Raw genomic sequence first — 11,353 nt, 5'->3', positions numbered from 1 at the left:
TGTAGGCTATTGCAGCTACAGATATGTACAAGTGCAAAGTACTTTAACCCATATTATGTTTTATTGTAATTTTATTGGTGTTAGGCTCCCTGAGCCCAGTTCTGGCTGGGGAGGGCGGGGTATAAATTAAAATTTATTAATATTATTATTATCTCTGTTGCTGCAAATAAACTCCCATCAATTCAAGATGTTACGGTGGACAAGTAACACCAACAGACACTGATGTCTCACATACTAACTGAGCCGACACGCATTAATCACAGATACAGTCGCGAACGCCCAGTGCCTAGGCTTGCTAGCATTCATGAGCCAATATCAACATTCCCCCAGCAGTGCTTTCTGCTAAACGAAACGGAGAATGTTTTGGAGACAGTCATTGCAAGAGCTCAGTGCTGCTACCTGGGAAGACGCCACAAGCTCCGTGTCTACGCCCAAAAATGCAGGTAAGCTCCACTCGCTGGTGGCACAGTCATAGGGTGCTTCCAGAGGGGTGTTCTCCGGTGATGTTCTTCCTCCACAGCTGGAGGCAGCAATGCTTCTGGATACCAGTTGCTGGAAACCGCAATAAAGTGGAGAGCGCTTGCGTTCAATTCCTACTGGAGGGTTTCCTGTTTGGGGCATCTTATGTCCTCATTCTTCAGAAAAGGAACCATGTTTTTGAAATCGCTCTTGAGTCTGCTGCCCGGAGAATAGGTTTGTCTTAATTGCCCAGTAAAGTTGGAGTTCTCATTACAAAATACACTGAAATAAATATAATTAAGAACTCCGGCCGGAAGTTTCAACCAAAAAGATGCGTTTACTCGTGTGTAAATACAAATATAGTACCAATCCTGTTACAAATTACAGTCTTAAATGAAGAAATAGTTTCACATTGAAAAATCCCTTGAAAGTCTTTTAGAAGTTGATGTAAGGGCTTCTACGATGCGTGTCAGATGTATAAGGAGACCAGGACAGGGCCCCGTTTCGGCGTAGACGCCTTCCTCAGCTGGCAATATCAAATAATATTAGATAGTACGGAGTACAACAAGTTTCAGTAATTAAGATTTTACAAGGATCATTATTAAACAGCATCAAGCGAATTGTATCAAGGTTTTAAAGTATCATTCACTAAATAAGATTTAATAAAGGTCATCATTCAGCAACATCAAAAGAATTACAAAAGTTTTAAAGTATCATTCTGATAAATATACCAAAGTAGCTTTTCATAGTATTTGGTTCCTTACCTCGTTTTTTTGAGAGAAGTATATAAAATATATATGGTTTCTATTTCTTTGATTCTTGAGAAGATGTAGCGTCTGTAAATCATGGATAAGAACGATTGTTACATATCTCCCGTTAAATTGTGTACATGTGTACACACGAGTAAACGCATCTTTTTGGTTGAAAATTCCGGCCAGAGTTCTTAATTGTCTTAACTGCCAGCACAAATCGCAACTTTGCACATGGAGGCTTCTTCCACTACGTCGGGGTGCAGAACCTCCAGACTGCCAGAGGTCCATTTTGTCCCATCAGGCCATTTTCCCCAAACCTGTACACCTGCCCTTCAGCTGACAAGATTGGTGGCATCACAGGTGGGAGGGAAAGGTTTAGTTCTGTCTCTGGACAGTTCAGCTGCTCAGAGCGTGGTGCTGATAATGCCAGGGTCTCAGGTTCAATCCCCATATGAGGCAGCTGCATATTCCTTTAGACCAGGGGTAGGCAACCTAAGGCCCAGGGGCTGGATGCGGCCCAATCACCTTCTCAATTCGGCCCCCGGACGGTCCGGGAATCAGCATGTTTTTACATGAGTAGAATGTGTCCTTTTATTTAAAATGCATCTCTGGGTTATTTGGAGGGCATAGGAATTCGTTAATATTTTCCCCAAAATATAGTCCAGCCCCCACATGGTCTAAGGGACGGTGGACCGGCCCACAGCTGAAAAAGTTTGCTGACCCCTGCTTTAGACGCTTGCTGAAAATTTGTCTGTTGTTTAATTGTGTTCCATTGCTTTTAGATGAGTTTAGCAGTTTTTAAATATTTTAAATTTGTTTTGTTTTGTTTATAATTTATTTTTTTTAATACTGAAGTGTTTTTTGTTGTTGTTTTTGCTCCTTTGGGCTCCTCTGGGAGGAAAGGCGCAGTATTTACTTATTAAATTAATAAATCTTTTTTCAGATTCGCCAAGCTCAGACTCCTCCCAGACAACATTTAGTTCTGCAACTTCTGAGGGAGACATGAGGGCTGTCATGCGCTTCATGCGCCAGTTTCTACACAAAAGCCACCAGGTAGCTGCACCCCAACCCTGCCCTCCCTTAAAAATGGGGGGGGGCGCCTTTCTTCCTCCAGTCACATAATTCAGGAGTACTGTACTTTGAATTGGGCTCTAACCCAGCAAAGTAGGCACGGCCCTGGAATAAAACATTCCCTGCGGAAAGCCCCCAGAAGAGTCGCAGTTTCCAAATCTTTCCGGGGGGCAGCCCCGCAGAGAGCATGTTGCGGTAGTCAAGATGGCTTGCCGCTTTTGCTAATCCTTCTTGAACTCATCTTCCTGTCCTTGGTTGGGGAGGCTAGGAATTATCCGAGAAAGTCAAGTTCCTGGACTGCGTAGATCTCATCAGCGCAAACCTCGACAGCAGTAAGGTGGCCTACATTGGTCAACATCACTACAACCCGACCCTGATAAGAGAAACTCTCATGGTGAGTTTGCCGACCCGTGTCCATGTGAGTGCAAACGATGAAAATAGCCCTAAAAAAATATCCTTCTAACGGAGCCCAAGGAAAGATTAGCACTAGAAGCCCACAACTTTATGGTTTTCCCGTTTTGATCCTGCCTTGGGCTCTTTAAGAATGACTTGGTCTTGGTACTGTAATTGTGTCTCTGTTTGGCTATGGGAAAACCATCATAGGAAAACCTCATAAAGGGTATCATTGAGATAGGGCAGAAATGGCCTAGGGATGGAGCCACTCCCCTAGGAGGAAAGGTTACATCATTGGGGGCTCCTTAAACAAAAGATGCTAGCTTAGTCGGTAGAGCATGAGACTCTTAATCTCAGTGTTGCGGGTTCGAGCCCCACGTCGGGCAAAAGATTCTTGCATTGCAGGGGGTGGGACTGGATGACCCTTGTGGTCCCTTCTGACTCTACAGTCCTATGATAGTATAAGTATAGGGGGAACTTGTGCAGCCAAAACAGCACCACCCATTCATAGAGAGAGAGAGGTGTGTAGCCAAAACAGCAGCACCCATTCATAAAGAGAGATGGAAAAGCACAAACCAAAAAACACAACTCCACGAGGGGGAGAACCTCTCAAAAACAGCCCAGAATAGGCCGGGCATGTTCAAGGGCTTTGTAATGCTTGCAGACCTTGTGGAGAGAAATGGGGAAGCAGGTTGGAGGGGGAATAGGAGAAAATGCCCTAGAGCCCTTCACGCTGCAACTTTGGGTTGCAGCTCCCACTTGCGCCCTACAAGAATGCGTCTCATGAAACCTCCATGTATTCTGCTGCAGTACGCCGTCCTTTCTTTGCCGTTCCAGTTCCTTCTTCCTGAAACGGGCTCCCCGTTCGTCGAGGAGCGGATCATGGCCTTGTCCAGAATCACCAAGCTGGTCTGCTGCATCACGTCCCATTGCACACCCAAAGTGAGGTTCAGTCGCCCATTCCCAGGCTGGCTTGGTTTAGCGAAGTTCGTGGAAGTAGTTCAGAAAACCTCCAAACTACACCAGTTCCCATACAGTAACTGCTGAACAATTCACCTGCAGTTTTTAGGGTTGCCATATTCTGAAGAGCAAAAAGAGAGGGCACATTTGCAGATTTCCCTACTCTTAGCTATGGATCGCTATGGCGACTCATGAAAAAGAGGACGTGTCTGGGAAAAGAGGACATATGGCAACCCCAAGTTATGTGAATTAAGTTCCTTTTGGGGGAGGACTTTGAATGATTCCTGGTTCGAAGCTTGCGTTTGTTTTTGACTCTTCAGACTCTTTGGTCCTTTCATCTGCTGGGGGGAAATAAATGGAGCAATTCACTCTCTGCACGTGCTTTGAGATACTTTCTCAGTGTTCTTGGGTACAGTTCTATGCTTCTATGGTTTTACACTCCAGCCCAGAAGCTTTTAACCTTCTGCGTGGCGGGGATTATTTGAACTTGAACAGTTTGTCGAATCACAGAATCAGAGTTCGACATGAACCAAATTTGCTCACTTTGTTAAGGGACGGGCGTGAACGGGAATAAGTTCATTTTGGGATGTGCCAAACTTCGGATTAGAACTAGTTCCTTTTCAGAATGAGCTTTCTGAGCTCAGTTGACACCAGTCATCAGGATTAAAATGCCCGTCATGATGACTGACAGTCTGTGGGGGGGTTGGGGGGGGAGGAATTTATATATATGTAAGGAGTGAGGACTTGTTTAGTGCAAAGATTGCCTGTGGCATTGAGCTGTACCCCCATTAGGACGTGCTGGATTTTTCAACTTTCAAATTCCCCAAATGAGGGGTGCTAAAAAAATTGTAACATGACTTAGGAATTCAAAAGATATTTTGGTTAAATTAATATAATTTAGTTTTGCTTGGTGAGTAAAATGCGTGTAAAATTGCATAGAAATCATTAGAAATGATTGCCAAGTACTTGCAGTTATACTATATATTAATATTACATTATTATTATTATTATTATTATTATTATTATTATTATTAAGAAATACCTGGAATTTTCAGAAGGTAAAATTAAAATTCTTTGGTTTTCCAAAAGCCATTTATATGTTTCTTCCTCAAGTTAAATGTTGTCCAGTCACAAAAATAATAGCAGATTTGAATTCCTCACACCCAAAACTATTTTTTAAAAAGATCCCTCACTGAAGGAATCTGCAAAAAAATTCACCCTGTAAAATAACACACTCTAGTAGCCCATGTCAGTGTGCCACCTTCACAGGAAAGAGTAGCCTAAAGGGGTGCATTTGGGGATATCATGGCAGCAGGGTCCAAATCCAGAGGGAGATTGAATAAGGCCTGCTTTTCTTTGCACCAGAAAATGGTTGCTGTGGGGTGCGTGGCATGACACAAAATGGCTGCCGTGTGGTGCGTGGCATGACACAAAATGGCTGTCATGGAGTGCGTGGCACAACACAAAATGGCTGCCGTGGGGTGTATGGCATGACACAAAATGGCTGCCGCGGGGCGCGTGGCATGACACAAAATGGCTGCCATGGAGTGCGTGGCACAACACAAAATGGCTGCCATGGGGTGTATGCCACGACACAAAATGGCTGCAGTGGGGTGCGTGGCACGACACAAAATGGCTGCTGTGAGGTGCGTGGCATGACACAAAATGGCTGCTGTTGAGTATGTGGTATGACACAAAATGGCTGCCGCACTTGAAGAGGAGTAGAAAATGAGGTACTGCAGAATGAAACCCCCTCCCCCTCTCCTGCAGGGAATGAAGGACTTCAAGATGGGGAAGCTGGCGGGGCACCTGGCGCTTTGCAGCAAGGACTCCAGCGAGAGCGTGTGCCACTGGGCGGCCGACGCGCTCCACTGCCTGTACACCCTGATCCTTCACCAGAAGAGTAAGAGCAAGGCCTTCCCCAGGGCCGTTCATGGCGGGGAAAGGGAAAGGGGTTGGCATGTTCTTCGCTTGGGCAAGGGGGGCTTCGCCATCTCAGCCTGCCTGCTGGAGGCTTGTTTCATGGCTGCTCCTGCTATTTCCCCAGGCTGACTGTCAGCCCAACCCTGCCCTTCTGAGGGCCAGGTGGGGAGCCTGGAGGGCCACCTTCCCTGCTGGCTGGCCTGAAGGAGTCTTGGGCAGCCTCCTTTCCCTCCTCCATCCCCTCTCCGCACCCTGCTTAGGGGTGCGCATGACCCTTGAGCTGACCCCCAACTCCCCCAGCTCCACTTCCTTTTGGGGTGACACACTGGGGAAATCCGTGTCACGTGGTCCTTCAAAACCTCCAAAGGCCACCATCGTGGTCGTGCAGATACACTTCATGGTGAGTATTGGCACCTATTTTGGGGGGCAGTGGGTAATTGTATATCTATATACATCTCTCTCTATAGATAGATAGACAGATAGATAGATAGATAGATAGATATACTGTATATATCTGAGTTTCTTTGTATCTATATCTATATATTGCTATCTATCTCTCTAGCTCTCTGTCCATATATAGATATACCAAATATATCTGAGTTTCTTTGTATACAGGTGAAACTCGCTAAATTAGAATATGGTGGAAAGGTTCATTTCTTTCTTTTTTTTAAAAAAAAGATATTTTATTATTTTCGCATTGAACAACAATAACACAATACATACACAAATAAACAATAAAAAAGAAAAACATAATAAACATTTTAAACAAAAACAACAAAGAATAAAAGAAAACTTACCTACATAAACAAGAACAATAAACTATCCTTATTCAATTCTAGTTTCTATCTTCTTCAAAAGGGGGACTTCCCCCGCTCCCTCAACTGCGTTCAATATCAATATACTTTAGTAACTTTGTATCTTTTTTCTTAACATTAACCATTCTTCTTAATAGTCTTTGGGACATAAATTATTCAAATATAATTCATTACTTAAACAACCTATCCTAAAACATTCGTAAACATTTAAATCATTCATAACAATACTTCTTGTATACAATTTTATCTAACATCAACTAGCTAAAGCCAATTCACCAAGCTAATTCTGCTCAAATGTCCAATTTTACGGAAAGGTTCATTTCTTTCAGTAATTCAACTTAAAAGGTGAAACTAATATATGAGATAGACTCGTGACATGCAAAGCGAGATATGTCAAGCCTTTATTTGTTATAGTTGTGATGATTATGGCGTACAACTGATGAGAACCCCAAATTCACAATTTCAGCATTGGGGTTTTCATCAGCTGTGTGCCATAATCATCACAATTATAACAAGCAAAGGCTTGACATATCTCGCTTTGCATGTCACTAGTCTATCTCATATATTAAACTCCAGTAGCTAATGAAAACAATTGCTTACATAAATGGACTTTTCCACGATATTCTAATTTTTCAAGTTTCACCTGTATATCTATATATTGCTATCATCTATCTATCTATCTATCTCTCTATATATAGATATACCGAATATATCTGAGTTTCTTTGTATCTATCTATCTATCTAATCTCTGGGTTTCTTTCTACGCTTCTTGAGGCATGATGAAGCCTGAGAATGACACAGAATTTATGGAGCTTATGCAGGATTGGAAAGAGGAAAAGATCTTCTGGCTGGCTTGGTTCTCTGACATCAGCACCACCACCATGGTAAACCTTTTTCACCAGCTCCAACAAGTGTCTTCTTCACACCTGGCTATTTTGGGCATGGACCTGTTTTACAGGTGCAGCTGAAACGAATGTAACCAACACAGGAGTTGGGAAACCCATCCAGTTAGTCTAGATTAATAAAATTTTGTTTTGTTTTGTTTTTTTAAAAGGAAGCACATCCATTTGCACACAGGCACATGCAGAGAGGCATGGTGTTTACCGTGCAATCAAGGGCACACCTGGGTTTTGAGCTGGTGATCGTATAACTGAGCCCAGGACTGTGCTTTGACTGCCAGTGGCTCTTCAAAGGTCCTTCCCTGCTCCGCTGCTGTATCTGAGATCGTTTCAATGAGAGAGTTTTTAAAAAGAAAGAATGCGCATGAAAAATGCCCGGCACTCAGAACACTGAGTGGGGGGGGGGGGCAAGCAGGGATAAAAAAACAGAGGGAGAGAGGATGCAATGGAGTAGTATCCAAGAAATGGCCCGGCTGTCTGACTGTCAAGTTGGAATCCTGAACAGGACCATTTAATACTGTAGATTTTTAATTCCTGGTCCCAGTCCCCACTCAGAGGGCTCATCCACACATCCACTTGCCCCACAAGTAAAACCGATTTTTACTGCTGAATCAAAGCAGATGTCAATTGGTTGGCCTCCATTTTTAGCACTGGTTGGAAGTGTGGACGAGCCCTAACACTTCACTGTGGTCTTTCCTATACATGAGGAGAGCACTGCGACCTTTCCTGCAGCATCAGAATCATAGAATTGGAAGGGACCACAAGGATCATCTGGTCCAGGGTTTCCTAAACGTGGGTCTCCAGCTCTTTTTGGACTACAACTCCCATGATCCTTGAGCACTGGTCCTGCAAGATAAGGAAGATGGAAGCTGTAGTCCAACAACAGCTGGAGACCCAAGTTTGGGAAACCCCGATCTAACCCAACCCCCTGCACTGCAAGAATCTTTGGCCCAAAGTGATGCTCGGACGCACAACCCTGGGATTAAGAGTCGCATGCTCTACCGACTGATCTTAAGGAGGGTCCCATAGCGAGTCAGCTGATCCCAAAATAGGATCCCAACCAGGGCGGATCCCAGCTCTTTGGTGTAACCACCACCAGGCTTCCAATGGACCCCCTCCGTTTTCAGAAATTCAAAAAATGCCTCCATGCCGACGAGCAGATGGACTTCCTCCTAGCTGCCATCAAGGGCATGAGGGACGACAACCTTTACCACACGAAGGCTGCCATCCTGATGATGAAAGCCATGCTGAGGGACCCCCAGCCTGTTTTCATAAAGGTACGCTGCCTTGGAGCCTCCTGTTCCCCCTTCTCCTCTCTCCCCGGTCACCTCTTCCCACCTCTTTCCCCCCGCAGGTGCCCAAAACCACCAGGCTCCTGTATTTCAGTCTGGAGCACATCGGAGACCCACAGGCCCGCCTGGAAGTCTTCAGGTACCTCTTACTTCTGGGGAAGAACCGCCCTCAGGATGTGGTGAAGACCCTGCTGGCCTGCTCTGTCCAGTGTGACAGGTGAGCGGGATGGAGAGGGGGATTTTTAAAAATCGACTTAAAATCCTTTTCGTACTGGCTAAACCAGTGGTTCTCGAACTTTTTTCTCTCGGCCACACTTTCAGAATAAAAATTTGTGCCTGCGCCACACCGGTTTTTTGTCGATAAAAATATATTGGGAAACAAAAAGAAATAACTCCTAGCGGTGTTTGATTTATAACACAGAACACAACTACTTTGTAATATGATCATGGGATGTCCAGAAAGTATCAAACAATGCAGCTATGTAAGAAGGTGATGCATTTCCAAAATGTAATCATAAACAAGCATGAAACTTAAGTATGTATACAAACTCAGTGAGAGGTGTGAGCTTGCGTTTACCAGGTAATCTTATTTATACCAGGGTGGAATCTAGACACACATTAAAAAAACACTGTGAAAATGCTTTTTTTTAAAAGCGTTTTGAAAAATATATTGAATTTGCCATAAGCTCATCACTGCCATCTAGTGTCATGTTTGTATGATTCAGGTAGGTAGCTGTGTTGGTCTGATGCAGAAGAAATATATTTTAAAAATATAAAAATTGTCCAGTAGCACCTTAGAGACCAACTTAGTCTGTTCTTGGTATGAGCTTTCGTGTGCATGCATCATTTCTGAAGTAGTGCGCATGCACACGAAAGCTCATACCAAGAACAAACTTAGTTGGTCTCTAAGGTGCTACTGGACAATTTTTATGTATTTTTTATATATTTCTATGTTTGTATGATGCACTTAAAACGCACTTAACACGTTATATTTGCAGTGTATAGCTGAGTCCCGGGTCCAATTTGAGACAAGCAAACTCTCATCTCATCAACGCAGGGACGCCTTTCTCTTTTCCGATCTCTCATATTTGTCAGAGCTGAAAATAGGTTGTGGAGAAGAACAGCCAATGCTCTTTTCCTTTTTAAAAAAATTTAAAGCACATTTATTCACAAGCTACACTCCATCTTTCTCCACTCCCAAGGAACGATCCCTCCAGTCCTAAGTCCCACATCACTGCCTAGCCAGTGCTCTTGAAGAGAGGGGCACCACACACATACTGGTCTAAATCGCCTTTGTCTTGTTTCGCCAACGCATTTCGTGCGCCAACCGAAGCCCCTGCTTCTCCCCCCCCCCCACAGCACCGCCTCCACCATGTGGAACAGCTTAACCTGCTTCTCTGACACTTCGCAGAAGGTCCTCGGTGTGATGCAGTCCATCCTGCAGGAGCAGCCTATCTACTGGGATGGCCACAGGGTTAAGGCCTCCTTGAGATCCTTGGCAGTAAGTGCTGGCAGGACTCTGCCCGACAAGAAAGCACCCAAAGAGCAAATCGGCTCTGTGTGTGACATCACCAAGGCCCATCCCCGGGGCCGGCCTGCCCACGAGGCAGAGGGAAGCCACCTGCCTCGGGCGGTGGACTTCCACGGGGCAGCACCCCTGCAAGCGCAGCACCCACCCCTGCCTCTGCTGGGTCATGCAGTGGCAGCAGCTTCTGGCTTCCTCGCCCGAAGCCGCCACACAACCCCAGTAAGGGAGGTAAGGTGGGGGGACACCCTTGCCTCAGACGCCAAAATGACACAGAGCCCAGAGATGCCCCTTTGGCCTCCAGGTGGCCATTTGAGGCACCTAAGGACGTGGCCGGGAAGGGAAGTGGGCACGGAATTCCTCTCCTTGCTCAGGTACGATCAGGTGCCTTGTCTGACCTCCCAGGCCATCGCAGCGTTTTACGAGATCTTGAGGCGCCCGTCCCCAGCCTGCCGGGAGGTGCTGAGAAATATGTTCACCACCCTGTCCATAGCGGTCCTCTGCCAGATCTCCTTCACCGTGTACTTTACACCAGAGGAGACGGATGTCTACACGAGGGCCTGCATCCGCCAGGAGATTGACACCCCTCCTGCTCCTTTCAGGTGTGCTTCCTTCGGCTCATCCCAGACTTTCCCTGTTTCTCACAGGCAGGGTTGACTGACACTGCGGTAGCCCTGTAGCCAGGGCAGCCGGACGCACACAGCTCCCTGCTGAGCCGGACTTCGCTCCTCGTCCGGCCCAAGGTTGTTTTTTGGGAAATTGTCTTTTTAATTTGTGACATGACACACAGTGATACCCTCAACTTAAAGAATGGCAGCTTCTGCCTTGTTGTGCCAGGCTGTGCTTTCGCAAGTTTCTAGTCCTCAAGGCTGCATGCAGAAAAGAGCTTGAAAATGCATGGGTGTTTTCTTCGAAATGCTTAGCGGCGTGGGGTTCACATGCGAGTGACAGCGGCCAGGATTGCTGTGATCAAGGGAACAACTTCAGCACAAGTTGGTATCCACACCCCAACACCTGTGGTGCCCGGGACTCTGTGGGAGCCAGCTATCTTTTACCAGCATAAACTATGAGGCACAATGGCCTGCCCAAATTACTGAGGTAATGCATCCCACCCTGTGGAGGAATCGCTGTAAACCCAGCGCAAGAAATCCATTCTAATACGGCTTTGGCTCTGCGTGCAGGTCTGCCTTGAAAACTTTCAAAGGCCTCATCAGGCGTGCAGGAGATGAGGACCACATCCTCATCATGAACAAGAGGAGAGGTT

At 45.6% G+C, this 11,353-nt stretch overlaps 1 protein-coding gene across 1 annotated transcript; it reads left to right on the top strand.

Moving 5' to 3' along the window:
* Positions 1-2,375: 2,375 nt before the first annotated feature.
* On the top strand, positions 2,376-8,804 carry LOC117046353. The gene is made up of 5 exons (XM_033148148.1): positions 2,376-2,676; positions 3,513-3,617; positions 5,406-5,538; positions 7,148-7,257; positions 8,400-8,804. Exons 1-5 carry the CDS (start codon positions 2,674-2,676, stop codon positions 8,745-8,747), a joined length of 699 nt encoding a protein of 232 aa, XP_033004039.1. The 5' UTR covers positions 2,376-2,673; the 3' UTR covers positions 8,748-8,804.
* Positions 8,805-11,353: the final 2,549 nt, after the last annotated feature.

Source organism: Lacerta agilis, chromosome 5, assembly GCF_009819535.1.
Source record: "Lacerta agilis isolate rLacAgi1 chromosome 5, rLacAgi1.pri, whole genome shotgun sequence".
Taxonomy (NCBI): domain Eukaryota; kingdom Metazoa; phylum Chordata; class Lepidosauria; order Squamata; family Lacertidae; genus Lacerta; species Lacerta agilis.
The sequence above is the reverse complement of the archived record's forward strand: the minus strand, read 5'-3'. Positions and strand labels throughout refer to the sequence as shown.